At 33.9% G+C, this 16,433-nt stretch overlaps 1 protein-coding gene across 1 annotated transcript in view; it reads left to right on the top strand.

The window, feature by feature from the left end:
* Nucleotides 1–16,433, top strand: part of ADGRV1 (adhesion G protein-coupled receptor V1) — a 402,490-nt gene that overhangs the window by 233,385 nt on the left and 152,672 nt on the right. The window contains exon 82 of the mRNA XM_004678139.1: nucleotides 14,216–14,332. Within this exon, the coding sequence (XP_004678196.1) occupies nucleotides 14,216–14,332 (117 nt within the window). The remainder of the gene's footprint in view (nucleotides 1–14,215; nucleotides 14,333–16,433) is intronic.

The raw sequence follows: 16,433 nt of genomic DNA, 5'->3' as shown, positions 1-16,433 counted from the left end.
TGGAGTGGGAGAGAAGCTATAATGGATAAGGGCAAGATTGTTTTCTAATATAGAAAGGAGATATTGATTATGTCCTTGAAACATGGAAATCCATAGTCTGTTTGCGCAACATTTTTAAAAAAAATCTTAAAAATGTGGACATGAGATAGTCTAATAGCTCTCTTGTTGTTTTGCTTTAGTTAAGAATTCTGTGAATGCCACAGAAATTATACATTTACCATTACACATACATATATTAATCACAATTAGGAAGATGTACTGACTTTTTAAAGAAAGATGTCCAAATATCTTGTTTCTCACAATGTGGCATGAAGGCAATTTGTGTCAGAATTACCAAGAATGCACCTTGAAAAGGCAATTTTTCTCATTTCAGAATCTTTGAATTAGAATCTTATATGATGAAATTGATCGTTTGCATTTATAATAAATTTCCCAGGTGATTCCTGTGTATCTTAATTTTGTGAGGCATTACATAAAGTGGTAGAGAAAGACAATTTCAGTGTTCTTTCAAACAACCTTTTTTGCTCCTGGGTCAAGACATTTGGGTTATGGACCAATTCAGTTCATTATTTCTGAAAGATTGAACTTTCATTTGTATTTAATTTTATCAGTTGTGTACTTTGTTTTTCTATCAACATCTACTTTCAACTTATATCTAAATCCATTCTTACATGTTTGTTAATACAATTTTTGTATCTCGGTTATATTTTAAGATGCCTTATCAAATTTCCTTTTCATACCCACTATTGTTTTGTTTGTGTCTCTTTTGTTGCTTAAACTTCTCAAGGCTGACTTGTTTTTATCTTAGAAAATATTGATCCTTCATAATTTATTTTCTTCAACAAAATTTGTTGACTTTTTACTCTTACTTAGCTTTTTTTTTTTTTTTTTAAAGATTTATTTATTTGTGCATACAGAACTGGGGTACAGGCCAGAGGCTCAGGGGCGGTGAGAAGCCTCACCAGAGACAGAGTGGGGAGCAGAACAGGCAGATCTACGAAGTACACTGCTGAGGGAAGCAGTGGGCGGGCCAGGAGAGGTCTGGCTCGCCATGTGGTCTCCTCCGGGCAGGCGGCAGGCGGGAATCGAACTCATGCGGAAGTGGCCTCAGATTCTCAGTGCTGTGCTTTAACCCGCTGTGCCACCAGGGAGGGCCTTACTTAGCTTTTTAATTAAATGTCTCTTTGTATATTTATTTTTATAGTTTTGTTTTGTAAGCAAAATTAAAACTAAAAATTTACTCTTTAATATCACTGTAACTGTTTCCCAGTAAGTATTTCAGAGTCAAAAGAGTATCATTTTATAAAAGATATCCCCTGAATGCTTCTTCTAAAAATGTTCTTGGTAGTATGATTCCCAGCCGGAGTCCTGCTTAACTCCCGCTTCCTTGTCAATGGTTGTTTTACTGACTATCTGTGCCAGCCACTGTTCAGTGTACAATATAAAAACAGATCAATCATAAAATCTCAGCCTTCTTGGATCCTAATTTTACTTTATTGTTAATAATACCCTTGGCCAGGCAGTATTTATTAATTAGTGAACACTGGGTAAAATTATAATCCTTGGATTGGTTATTATATGCAATATTGATTGGAAAAATACAGGTGGTGACTTTAGGATTCATTTTTATTTTCTCCTAACCCAGGTATTACATCTGGATGAACTCACCATTATTCTTTATTCATAAGCTTAGGATGCCAAAACAAGACAAACTTTCCATATTTGCGCATGCTTGTTTCTCTGTCTATATATTTTCAACAGTAAATCTACTGTAGTAAAATGTTCAGGTATTCTTATACTATAATTATGGACTTAAGCAAATTAATCCAGGAGAAGATTGATAATGATTGATGATTGATTTTTTTATAAATGAAATGTGCCAAGTTTAGAAAACCACATTTAAATCTTCCATCTTAGAAACCAAAGTTAAGCCAAGGCAATGAAAGAAAAGCAAATTGTCAGCTTAAGCCTGAGAATTACAATTTAAAAAAACATAGGCAAATAGAAAGCCCATTTTTTAATGAGGTACAAGATGTGGATTAGATTGTCTCTCATTAATTAGGTAGTTGTGTGGACAGTGACACTTAAAAGCAGTTTTAGGGTATTAGTTTTCCTGGACTTGCTCATCTTATTCTGATTTGCTGCTGTGATTAATAAGTGTCTGAGCAATGATGATTAGGTGAATTTGAGTTCATTATTTAAATATCAGGGCCTACCAGACTGAACACTAGACTAAAGGTCAGAAAATGCAGATTTCTATCTGGGCCAATTGCAGCTCATCCATGTAATTTGCATTTCTTTGTGCTTGGTGGAGGTATTATAAATGATATCTCCAAATAGCCTATCAAGCACTATAAAAGTATACATGGAGGAAACAAAAATAGTAATAATTTAGAGGAAAAAATCTCTCCTGTTCATCTGGGAATCATATTTAGAATTTCAAAACAAATTTCAGTGGAAATTTAGATAGTGTCCTCTGCACACTTTGACACATCACATTTGAATAGTGAGTTCTAAGTTTTTAAGCATGGTCTCATTCTTACTTCATATTATCCTCACAAAAGCCCCTTAAGTTAGAGTATGTCTGCATAGACTCAAAAAAACACAGTCATGTGGTAGAGTTCCCACACAGGTGAGAGATCTTGTCTCTTCACTTCATGTGACCTCATTGGACAGTTTGAAAATAACACATTTCCCAAGCAAGCAAATTGGTATTCTTGTTTTTCTTGGACCTTTCAAATCCCATTTTTGACATGTTTTCTCCTTAAAAATGTTCCCATAAATAGCTTCTAGCATTTTTTTTTTCTTGCAGACAGCATGGCAATAAAGGAACTACAATTATTTTAGGGAGGGAATTGAAGGAGGCTAAGGACCAGCCACCCCTCTCTGCTCTGTCTCTTAAGGACTTGGATGTCAGGCTGATTCTGTCTTAGCCAAGATATAAGTTGTTTTAATTTGTGACATGTCAGAGCACAGTCAGTTTAAAACTGTTCTAAAAAGATAAAATACATTATTTGTGCCATTTTTTAGCTTTCTCTAAAAGCCCAAGATAATTCAAAAGGCACAAGTAGTTGGCATGTTCATGGAATATGTAAGCCCTCCATGATTTTGATGATTTCTTTGTATCCCAAGCTTACAAGGAATAAGTAATAAGTACCATTACTTGGTCATAGGATGATACACAGGTAAATTGGCCTAGCTCAGTATAATGTTTAATTATAAACATATACAGTGGGACAAGCTGAAATGTTATACCAACTCTGTGCTCACAGTAAATTTACTTCTAAGAGAATAGCCCTAAAATGAGACATGTCAAATGTTGGAGGCAGGCTTTAGGATGTAACCATGTTGGGTTGTAGAACTTAACCTCTCAAGGGAGGTCACAAACTCAAAGGCTGTCAGTAGCCAGTCATTGGTGGACAAAGGAAGACAAGTGTAAGGCAGTGGGTAATGGTAACATTGGGGCAGAAGGAGTACATGCCCTGCCTAAGGGCATTCACATTCACATTCACATTATTACAACGCTGTGCTAGCCAAACACATGTGCAGGCGGAAGTTCATTTCCAGAATCTTAATCCTGTGTTAGGGTCAAGTTCAGTTCTCTCCGGTCATTTTGTTTGGTAGACCCCATTAGATGTATCAAGTGTGTTAGCCTGGAAGGGGTTCTAAAGTCTTCACTGAAAGAGTCACTTATCACATTACCTTCATGTTGTCTTTGTCCCTCTTCTTCTCATCCTCCCCCCCCCCCCCACACTCACACTCTTACTCTCACACTCACATAACTGCTCATCCACAGGGCTAGAAATGCTGAAACCTGAGACCAAATCTCTGCTTATATCAGGTTGGCATTTTAGTCCACAATGCAAGAAGAGAAATTGCAGTTAAGATGTAGTAATAGCTTTTTGGTGTGACTAAATAATGTAAAATTTCTTATCAGAATATAATATTTCTCTTTTGTTTTTATTTCCTTTGAATATCTTTAATGACATTACTTATTCTAAAATCAAATATTACTTTAGAATAGTTTTCTTTCCCACAGGTATTGTTACATAAAAAAAATTCAATGCTTAAAATAATTATGTCCAAACCACTGTCTTGCTTCAAATAATGCTACTGTATCAGTGACATTTTCAAGTTTTCCTCTTGTCAGATGACTCAGGACAATCTTGTTTATTCTTCTTCTATCCAGAGGAAATGCATAAAAAGTTAGGATATTTGAACAAATTTTTTCTTGGATTTTTTTCAAAGGATTTATAGAAATATTTCTGTAAACAGAGCAATTACACAGAACCATTTAAGACTAGCCAAGTGATAGAAGTACTGGAAACTGGTGAAATAGATGAAATGTAAATGGGCATGAAAAATATATGAATAATAAAATAATAAAATAGATGAATTTTTGCAACTATATGCAAAAATAAATAGCAACCATGCAGTTATCTTTGCTTTAGATTAATTTTGTATTTTCAGATAATTAGGTCATTAATAGGCTATTGAATGATATGTCATAATGGTTTTCAACTTGAGGTTACTTGCACAAGCTTCATAGCAGCACAAGCCTGCTGTGTTTTTGCTGAAACAAAAGCCCCCGGAAAGAGAGGAAGGATGCTGCAAAGACTGGAGCAGGCCAGTTTGAACTGGCACTACTTAGAGCTGACAGCAAGAGGGGGAGCGGGAGGGGTGGGAGGTGGGACAGGCAGAGAGGAGCGGCATTCAGAGTGGGGAATCCCATTCAGCCAATGACATTTCTCCAAGTTAAGGCTGCTTAGAGACTCTCATTAATGTGTGGTCATAATGTTCTCACAAACTTCTTACTCTGTGAAAGAGACACAGAAGTAGCTCCTTGCACTACAGTAGAGCATTTTACCTTTTCTCCCTGGAGTTTGTTTTTCCCGTACCTCTTCCCACTCCAGAGCAGAATAAGAATATTGACAAAATAGTATCCTTACTTTTGACCATTTGCCTAAGGAAAAAAAGAAAAGAAAAATATAAATAAAGCTTTCTTTTGGAAATTCTTGAATGGTCATGCCAATTAAAAGTATTTTTTTGAAATATTCTCAGCAGATGCCATGATAAAATGCCAGTAAACTTTATGTCAAAATTATGTATAATTACTGTTTTGTAGAACGTGCCTCAGGGCTGTCCATTTGTTTTAAAACAACACAGAGAAGAAAATCACTTGTAATCCTGTGAGGATTTCAAGTCACAAAAATGTCTCTTGAGTAAAGGAAAGTTAAATTTGATGAAAATTTTCAAGAATGACCGTCAGGATTGAATTAATTGAATAGTTAGGCTGGCAATAGGGAACTCCTGGTGTCTTTCAAACGCATCATTCTCAATCAGTTCTGCTTCATTAATTTTGGGGTTTAATACTATTAGACAGCTACATAAAGCTGTTTAAAACCTGTTAGATATTCTCTCTAGGATGTGCCAGTGTGGAATCCAAGCTGAAAAGACAGGAGTTGGAGACAGAGTTGAAAGAACTGTCTAGCCTGAGCTATACAAAATTTAAAGATACAGCAATTTCATGCCAGACTCTCAGGTGGAACAGAAGTGATCTAAATCTAGGTGCATTTAAAATAAATCTACATCTAAGGAATATTGTACTTTGACATTTTACTTATAGATGTCATCCAGGATTAATTTATGATTTTGGAGTCAATATGATGATGCACTTGATTTTTAAATCTTCATTGTAACTGTGATCACAGTAAATCTGACTAACCTAAAACTCTGATGTTAGCTTTTGGGTTCAATCTTTCTACTGTGAAAGTCTGGTACTAGTGCAAGTCATAAGAAAACTCTACCCATTTTAGTCCCCCCATTTTACTCTTTGATAGATACTCAAGAAATAAGGAATTGTCTAGAAACAAGAAAGTGAAGTCAAAGCCTAACAATCCAATCCAAAAGTGAATAAATAGAATTACTAACTAGCCAACCTTTCTTTGGAAATGACTCATTGACACCATTCACTCAATAAACACTATGCAAGTTAACCATGGGTATTATAGGTGCAGAGTGCTAAACAAATACATTTATGATGAGCCTATAATCTTTGACTAAACATGTACTAAATGATTAGCTAACAATGCCTGCCTGGCAGCATTCAATCAAAAAAACTTGAAGTAGCAAACAACAAGGAAACAAATATGAAATTTTAGAGAAGATTGAGGACCTTCTCCATCTTAGTAGTTGGTTCTAATTTTCAGACCATTAAGAAATTGATTGTACAACACAGAGTGGGGACAGGTTGAAGAGTGTATAGTTAATCCTTAGAGATCAGGACTCACAGCTTAATTCCTGTAAAAGACCAAACAAGCTACATATGTGAGGCTCTAGGAACTAGTAGCAGTGATAATACCAGTGAATACATGCATGTTTTAAGTGAAAGTCATCAGTCAACACATCCTCTATGGCAAGCATCTCTTACTTTTCCACATAAATTGAATATCTGCAACGTTGCGTGAAACATCTGGGTTCTAAACACAATAAGCTTTTTTTGAAGGCTGATTTCAGTCTACTACTACTGCCACACCTTGTGTAGCCTTATAAGCATTTTAATCAGGGATATGGCGACTTGTTTATAAAGATTGCTATAGTAATTACCCATAGATGATTCTGAATCGGAAAGAACTATCGAAACTTTTTCCCGTTTCTTCAATTGGGATACAAAGAAAGCACTTGAATTTTTCTTAAAGATTTTATTTGTGCATGCAGAACTGGGGTGCATGCCAGAGGGAAGGGGCAGTGAATGGACTTACTAGAGACATAATGGGGAACAGAATAGGCAGATCCATGAAGTACACTGCTAAGGGGAGCAGCGGGCGGGTCAGGAGAGATCTGCTGCGCCATGTGGGTCACCTCTGGGGCAGGGGCACCAACTCACACTGAAGCATTTGTGGCTAGCTTGCAGTCCTGCACTTTAACATGTGTGCCACCAGGGAGGGTCCACACTTGAGTTTTTGATGATCATTGTTGTATCACTTTATCGGTTCAATAAAAAAAAAATCAGTAAAATGCATTCATTGTAAAGCATAGCTTGAATCAGATGTAAGGATTACCAGTTTAGACCAAATGTTTGAGAACATTACTGTTAACAGAACTGCCCTTGAAAGCTGTGTAGCAAATCACAGTTCTGTCTCTATAGTCAAAGAGTTATGCCAGACCTTACCTATGAATTTACAAATTTTCATTAAAACAGCATATAAAAGAAGCAGGCAAAGAACAAAAAAAAAGAACCAAATGGAAAGTCAAGTAAGTCCAGTCCAAACTCTGTCATTGGTTAGCCTAAGGCCTTGAGTTTCTGTTTCTTTAGTTATCACACCAGGATAAAAGTTTCATAAGACTATCCCAGTGATTAAAATGAAATAGCCTGTTTATGGAAGCCACAGAAAACTTGCTATACCTGAGTGTTGACTACTTACTCACCAATTAATTTGAGCCCAAATATTGCCCAATGTGTCCATAATACTTAATATTTTAGAACAGCTCTGGGATTCTTATGCTCAATTCTGTAATTTCAGGAATAGTAGGTCTTCTTAAAAGATTCAGTTTGTTTTTTTCACAATATTTCTTAGTTTTAGTTGTGTGGAATGGCTAGTTAGATTATAAACTAGTTCAGGTAGCCTTCACTCTGAATAATAGGTGTCCAGTTTCTTCCAGATGACATGCTCTAGATGTAGAGTATATTTCATCATTTAAGTTGTCTTTTCTAAAACATACATGTACCCATCATCAAACTGGATTTAGTATGTCATTTTCCAGACCCACTATCATTGGTCTCTATCTTACAGTTGTAACTGCTTTGTTGCTAGTGAACTGAATAACCTGTAATAACTTAAAACTATAGGTAAAGGCTATATAACTTAGTAGCTCTGGAAAAATAACATTTTAAGTGATAAATTTTAAAAGCTGTGTATGAAAATTTAACTGTTTTGACTGTGTCAGAGATCTCTCTAAGGAACCAAATTATCATGAAAATATTCTGTGCCTGTCCTTTACAATAGTGTTATCATATTTTTACATAATTCTTAAAGAGGAAATGTCACAAATAATAACATTAGAGAGAGTATATTACTTGTGGGAAGGTTGTTTCAGTTTTTATTCTGTAAAGTCTACATAGCAAATAAAGCTTTTTTATTTAAGGCCTTTAGAAATGTTTAATTTTTCTGTGAGTCAAGTTTCAGTCATGCTCATTGAATTTTAACTATGCCAATGTATTGATAATTATCAATAGTAATTAAAAATATTCTTTTAATATTTAAGCAAATATTAAGGTAACTATGTTTTAAGCTAAAATTGATGTTTTTTAAAGACAATACCTTAAATGACCACATAACAGGTAAAACCCTGGTAACACATAGGGCATTTTCCAAGCTTCTTTCTTTTTAAACTTTTATTAAATTTCAAGTTCCTACTTCTATAAAATGCTACAACGTACAGAATTGAGGCTCCTAAGGGCAAGGGTAAGATAGGGAAGAAAGGAGGAAGGGACCCAGTGAACTATAGTGGAAGACTACAGGTACATAGCAGGTGGGTGTGGTATGGTGACACAGAGCTGAGAGATGTGAACCTATTAACCACAGGCATGTGCAATGTTGTAAATCAGAGTTGCCTCAATAAAAAAAAATTAAAAAAAAAATAACATGAAGTCAAGTGATCTCTAAATTGCATGGGTTATTTAGGGATAAGATGAAATAATGTCTGTAGGGCATTTTACACAGTACCTGACTTATAATAACCATTCATTAAATAGTAATTATTAGTGACAAAATAAATTAGTATTTCTTTGGCTGTGTGCCAGATAAAGACTGCTCTTGGTGTTAATGAGTGATTTATGAGATGTTTCTCAGAGAAAATTACTTTTTAAATAAAGTGAAAGAAATAAAATATCTCCAAAAATTCTGCAATAAGGCTTAATTTTTTTTGTAAGTTCAGCTATTATTTTCTATAGAATTATCTTCAAATTTTTTTTTACTTCTGTACTCTAGCAATCTACTGTCTACATAGCTAGGTTGACATTGAGATGTGTATGGACAAATTATAAGGTTTGAATTTTTAAATGCGAATTGACAGCATTTAATTGACCAAATTACTTAAAATCATATACCAAACAAATAAATTGATTGCCTGAATATACAATGTAAGTATACACTCAGTCTCCTCCTGTCTCTGACTAAGTAATAGCAATTGTATGTTCATTTATTTCAATTGTAGATGTGGCAAGAAAACTACATGTTTAATGCTGTACTGGTAACATTACATAAATCAAAGACCTGTGTTCTGTTATTTACAGCAACAGACAAGAATGTAAGAAAATCAAGACATACACAAAGTGTGCCATTTGAATACTTGTAAATATATCGGTTGAATTTTATATTTTCACTATGGCAATGATAAAAAGGTAATAATTATAAGAGCCTGTTAAAACTAGTTCCTGGTTTTCAGCAGTTGCCAAAAAACAAACAAAACAAAAACAAAACTCTTACATTGCATAAAACAACTCCCTGACATACCTTAAACTTTCAGAGGCATATTTAGCTTATTATTCAAGAGTCTTACTTTTACATTGTATATATTTTCTTTAATGACCCAACTATAAAATATAGGGAGTAGAGATTTGTTTGAGATGAAACAGAGCAAGAGAGAGGGGAAAGTGAGCGTAATAGATTTTACATGACCACCACAGAAAGGGTATCCACATATTTAAAATCTTCTAGTCAGTATGGGGAAAATAGTTAAAGCTCTGTGAAATCAGGTGGAATTTTTACAATCTTCAACAAGATGTTAACAATAATGAAAGTTAAAATTTGTCATTGACAGAATATTGTTCACATTTAAACATTTCTCTTAAGGGTAGAGTGAAAGAGATGAAAAAGATGGTAGCCCCCCCAAAAATAGTAGTGAATAATTTATTGAATCCCATATTAATGAAGAAAAGGTACTAGAAATTAAGCATGGCATCACTCCAAGTGCTTTGTTTATACTAACACTCCAAGCGATCTCTATTAAACATAGTTAGGCAAGGAAAAAAAGATAGCCTCTTCTTAGAGTTGCTTTTACATTTCTGAATTCTACACCATTGTATAAGAAACTAAAAATTTCTTTAAAATTTAATTTCTTGGTGAAACACTCCATGACTTAAATCTCAGTAACATCTTTAAAGATACATCACCCAAAGCAAGGATAGTTAAGGAAAGGGTAAACAGCTGGGACTATATCGAATTAAAGAGTTTCTGTATAGCAAAAGAGAAATTACACAAAAGAAAATTGACACCCCACTAATTGAGGAGAAAATTTTTGCACACAATACTAATGATAAAGGACTAATAAAGTTGCTGACAAAACTTAACAAAAATAAACAAACTCATGAAAAAATGGGCAGAAGAGCTAAAAATACACATCTCCAAAGAAGAAATGCAGACGGCCAACAGGCATATGAAATAATGTTCAACATCACTTGTAATAAGGGAAATGCAAATCAAAACCAAAATGAGATATTATCTCATACCTGTGAGAATGGCACATATTTAAAAAAAAAAAAACGCTAGCAATAACAAATGTTGGTGGGGATGTGGAGAAAAGGAACTCTCCTACACTGCTGGAGGACGTACAAACTGGTACAACCACTATGGAAAGCTGTGTGGAGGTTTCTCAGACTGCTAAAAATTGAGCTTCCATATGATCCAGCAATTCCACTCCTTAGGTATCTACCCAAAGGACACAAAATATTAATTCAAAAGGACACCTGCTCCCCTATGTTTCTTGCTGTTTATTCCCTACTTATAATAGAAAAGATGTGAAATCAACCCATATTCCCAAAAATAGATAACTGGATCAAGAAGACGTGGTATATATACACAAAGGAATATTACTCAGCAATCAAAAAAGATAAATTCATTGCCTTTTGCAGCACATAGATGGAACTGGAAGGGATCATGCTTAGTGAAATAAGCCAGAATGAAAAAGAAAAATACAAATGGTTTCACTCATAGCAGGAATGTAAAGGATCTGAAAAAATAATAAGCAATTGTAATAAAGTAGAAATGAAAATCAACAAACAACTGTAAACCAGAAATAGTCTACAGGGGTGGAGAAGGAATTAGGATCAAAACTGGGGCAGGAAGAGCACATGGGACTATGATGATGGCTCAAGAGTGAATTGTTATTGGGAAGTCTATGGGAATTACAACCAAGATAAAAAAATGTACAAAATGAAGAATGTTGTAATATATTTTTATAATTTTAATTTCTTCAAAGATTCACCAAGTTGTGTTGAATTTTCATGTTTAATATTTTGTTAACTGTCTTCAGATAATTTTAAATGTTTCTTCAAATAATAACACATTCCACAAATAATGCTGAAAAAAGTTAAAGAAGATTGTTAAAATTGAATGCATGCATTAGTGTCAAGGAAATATTGTTATACTTTGAATAACATGATCATTGACAATGCACAATGGCCTTCCAAGAAAAGAAAACTATCAACCAATATTCTCCAGGTATATTGATGTAGATCGCTTTAATACCACTTAAGCAAGTCAGAAGGTAATACAAAAGGCTGTATTTGACAAGCCCATGACTAACATTATATTCAATGATGAAAAAATAACTACAGTTATTCCTTTAACATCAGGTACATGACAAGAACGCCCACTCTTATCAATTTTATTCAGAATAGTTCTGACCAGAACAGTTAGCAGGAAAAGAAATACAAAGCATTTAAATAGGAAAAGTTGTAAAAATGTCAGTCTTGAAAGATGGCATCATAGTATATATAGAAAATCCTAGAGATATCACAATAACCTGTTAGACCTAATAAAATTTATTATAATTGGTATTAAAAAATAGTTACACAAAAATATATTGAATATCTGTATATTTCCAAACTGACTGAAAAAGAAATTTAGAAAGCACCCATTTAAAATAGCATCAAAAATGATAATTTTAACCAAGGAGGTAAAAAGATCTGCATATTGAAAAATGTAAGACATTGATGAAAGACATTAAAGGTGACACAAATAGAAAGATACTCTGTGCTATAGATTAGAAGAATTAATATTGTTAAAACATCCATGCTACCCAAAGAATTCAGTGCAATGCCTAACAAAGTCTAATGGCATTTTTCACATAAGTAAAGTAAACAATACTAAAATTTTCTTAGTGCAGAAAATTAACCTTTTGCACCACCAGGGAGGCCTTATGCCTCTTTTTTGGCTGTTATAGGTCCATACTTCCTAGATTTTTAATGCATCATTTTGGAACTTAGTGTTCGGAGTTAATGTTTTCATGAAGTTGTTCAATGAATAGTTGTATTTAGGAAGGTTAACTTTACGATAGATTATATTATAATTTGGAAATTAGAAGTTAATCACTAGGAAAATCTAAACATGTTTGAACATTAAGCACTAATAGCTCAAAACTTACTTATGCTATGTTTTGGAAAGTCGGTTTGTTGACATTAATTTTTCAGAGAATTCATTTGTAACAAATGGTTGGGAATAATGAGACATAAATTTTTAGCATATGCCGTTTTAAATTTTAAATAGTGTGTATTGCACATGCTCAAATTGAGGGCTAAATAAACAAAATGTCTACTTAAGCATGCTTGTTATTTAAAACAAAAAAATATCCTGGAATGCTTAATAAAAAGGATCTTGAGAGTTTGTAGTTTCCAGTGTCCTCTTACTACTGATGAGGCACAAAGGGCAAACTGACTTGTTTATATGTCCGTAACTTTAAAAAAAAATGGGGGTGGATAGACTATTTCACAAGGGACTTCTTGTGATACAGGAAGTACTTGGTAAATAATTCCCAAAATGGAAGAGTTATTTCATCATGGAAGGAGATAAACATTATTGTAAATTTATTAATTAGCATTTCATTTTCATCTATAACTGACCAAGGAAACGTTATAAGGAACATCTGTGCACAAAAATTTCTAGGAAATTTTATCGATACACTTGGGACAAGAAGCTTGGTGAGGAGCATATTTCTTTTGAAAATATAAACTACTTTTCCCCATTGCTCTAATTTGTTTTTGAGTACATTATTCATCAAAACAAATTCAAGCTACATTAAAGGTGTTTATGTTAACTTTTGAGAAGTTAATGTATTTTGAGGCATAAATCAGCTATGTGTTTTTTCTTTGCAATGTTCTTCTGTGTTCTTGGAATCAGTCAGTCTTTCAACAGTCATGTATTGAACATTTCTATATCAGAAACATGATAACCTATTAAAACACGAAGTCACAAACACATCTCTGTGCTAAATAACACGAGAGTTTATTCGCTGACAAGTTACAAATATACTATTATTGCTCCAAAATGGTCTTTGCCTTTAGAATTTGCATTACAAAATTTGACTCAGTAGTCATATTAGAGAAAACTCAAAATGATAATAAGAAATCACAAGTGTATTACTGCCTTCATCCATTTATTCAACAATTACTTATTGGGTCACTACTGATAGACCCAGACACTGAGGATTCAGTATCTTGCCTTTGTATCAGTTACATTCTTGAAAGTGATATTAATAATAACCAAGCAACATATTAAATAAGCAAATTATAAAGCATTTGAGAAGGGAATGCATGCACTTTTTTAAGGATAAGGAGTTCATATGTGGGAAGACTAGAAAAGAGGGTATAATTTTAAGTAATGTGGTTAAGAGAGGCCTCATTGTGAAGGTTACTTTTTAAAGAGATTTAAAGGCAGTTGCAATAAAAAGCTAGGGATTATAGCAATCGATGAATTTGAAATTTAATCTAGGTAGGCCTATTTTCTAACATATATTACTTTTCTACAGAGTTTACCAGTGATAGCAAAGTCAGTTTGTTTGTTTGCTTTTTTCCTTTCCTTTCTCTCATGTTTTGGCTTAGCTTCCTACTCAGTTTTCTCTTTTTGACTTAGTTAAAATAAATATTTCATAAGACTTTGGTCCATCAATGATAAGAACAGTACGTTTAGAATTTCTTGTGAGAGTCCAGAGCTACTTGCAGCATAACTTCATATTGTTCTTTAGTTTCTAAGAAACATCAAAATCCATGTATTTCCACTTATGAATGGACTCTTGGCCATGTCAGGGTAGGCAACAAGTCAGCTGATTTTCCCTTTGTGTCTTTGAATACTAGATTCAGATGAGATCATGGTTTATTTTCTTAGTACCCACGATCAATTTTAGCATGATGTAAAAATAAAATTTTTGTTTCTTACAGATTGTTTTTCTGGCATCTGCCTATGCAAGTCCTCAACTTACAGATGAGAGCTGTTCAGCCATGGCTGCTGTTACACATTACCTGTATCTTTGCCAGTTTAGCTGGATGCTCATTCAGGTTGGTACCTCATTTCCTCTCCCTACAACTCTCTATGACTTTGCAATGAATCTGCATAGAGTGATGTTGTATCTGATACTTATTATACTGAAAATGAACTAATTTCATGTATCCATCACTGCATCTCCATGAGATCAATGCAAATAAAACCCATATAAGTTGTACAACATAGGAAAATGCATAATGAATTTGAAGAAATATGAAATCTAGTAGGGTTGGAGATAAAGGAGTAGTAGGAGATTATGTCTGTGGAATGGGTCCTCAAGGGACAGTAAAGGACTTGAGTTTTTCTCTATAGTAAGTCAAAGATTTATTTTAAGCAAGGGAGAGACATGGTAAAAATTGGATTTTAGAAAGATCTCCGTTTTTAATAAATTTGGGACAAGTAAAAGTTGGCATAAAGACCAATTAATAGCTTTATTTATATTTGGGAAGAGAATAAGGTGGTATAAAGCAGGACGATAGCAGTAATGGGGAAGAAAAGTAGAGGCTTTGAGTTTTATTTTCAACCTATAGGATATAGAAGTATGAAGAATGCAAATGGTTGAACCAAATGTGTGTCCAGAGTTCCTGGAATGAGAGCATGGGTGGATGATGGGATGATCGTACCTTGAACTAAAATGCTGTCTTGGAGACTTGGGCAAAAATGATGAGTTTTTTTTTTTTTTTTTTTTTTTTGAGGGCAGAAGCATTAAGAGTGTGAAATACTCTAGAAAGCAGTGGGATCCATAGGGCTGGAACTCAGGAGACCTCTCTGTATTATACAATACAGTGGAACATTATTTTCTTGGAGTTAGAAAATGGAGGCATTTGTTTTGGAAATGATCACTTGCAGACACAGTGAAAAGTGAAACCTTGAGAGTCCTGAGAAACTAATAAATGTTGGGGAAAGAATTGAACTCTTTTTTCTAATTAAAATCCCAAATTTTCTCTTAACCTATGATTTACTTATTTGGTTGGAAAAGCCCCAGCTTTTAGGTTAGAACCATTTAGTGGTTCTTTTAGTAAAAACCACTTCAGCAGTATTAATATCACTAATTAAATGACTCACCTATAATTCTGCCCTTGATTATGTTTTCTGAATAATGGTATTGTCAAGTTTTCCGTGTGATAGAGTTTCATATGTGTTTCTAAGTATACATGGGAGCTATTTTATAGGTGTATGTAGTTATATTCTCTTTTCTTGTTGAGTTAAAAGGTTGTAGGATTTCCACTGTGTACTTAACATTGAAAGAGCGTAAAACGGGACTACCATAAGAATAATGGGTAGACTAAAGGAAGTAAGGGCTAATATCATAGTCATAGGGACTGACAGAGAAGAGAACTGAACTGTTCAGTGAACAGAACTAGTTGGAACAATCAGAGTCCTGATCAGGTTTCAATTCTGACTCTCTCACTATCTTTATAATCTTGATTAAGTTACTTACTCCCTCCAAGGTTTGTTTCTAGAGCTGAACATGGGGATAGTAATTCCTACCTCATAAAATTATTGTTTAATATCTGTGTGCAGCTCTACTTATGGGAAGTTTATGGTGTTCTCTCCCAAAAATTAAAACATAAAAATAAATTTATACTATATAACAAAAATTAAATTATCTGCTATAAGTAAACCATGGTTTGCTGGACCCTTTCATTGCAAAATTCCAAGTTAGACTTTCTCTGTAAATACTGTGTATGCTGTTATTATCTTCCTAGACTGAGGTCCCTTTTTCTGAAGGTCTTTGTCTATGTCCCTGACCTATTCAATTTTTGATGAATAACTTGTATGGAAGCACAGGAAACCAATTTATCCACTAAACAAATGATAGAGTTGAAAAGAGGTAAACAGTTAATGCCTACCTTAAGAGTTCAAGTAGAACCAAAGAGCAGAATTTACTGATAGGTTGAAATCTCGAGTAAAAGAAAGATAATTTGATGGGGACTAAAGCAGACAACTTGAAATTTTTATTTAAAATGGACTTTCTAGCAATCTGAATTGCTTAAAACATGCTAACTACAAAAACAACACAGAAATGGGTTGCATTAATAACAGTCTGAGAGAAGTTGCTTTGTTATATTGTAATCTACAATGGTCAGACATCCTTAGAACCCTGCAACCACT

The sequence above is a fragment of the Condylura cristata genome, unplaced genomic scaffold (assembly GCF_000260355.1).
Source record: "Condylura cristata isolate star-nosed mole 26May11 unplaced genomic scaffold, ConCri1.0 scaffold00007, whole genome shotgun sequence".
In the NCBI taxonomy this organism is placed as follows: domain Eukaryota; kingdom Metazoa; phylum Chordata; class Mammalia; order Eulipotyphla; family Talpidae; genus Condylura; species Condylura cristata.
This window is presented reverse-complemented; position numbering and strand designations above follow the sequence as displayed.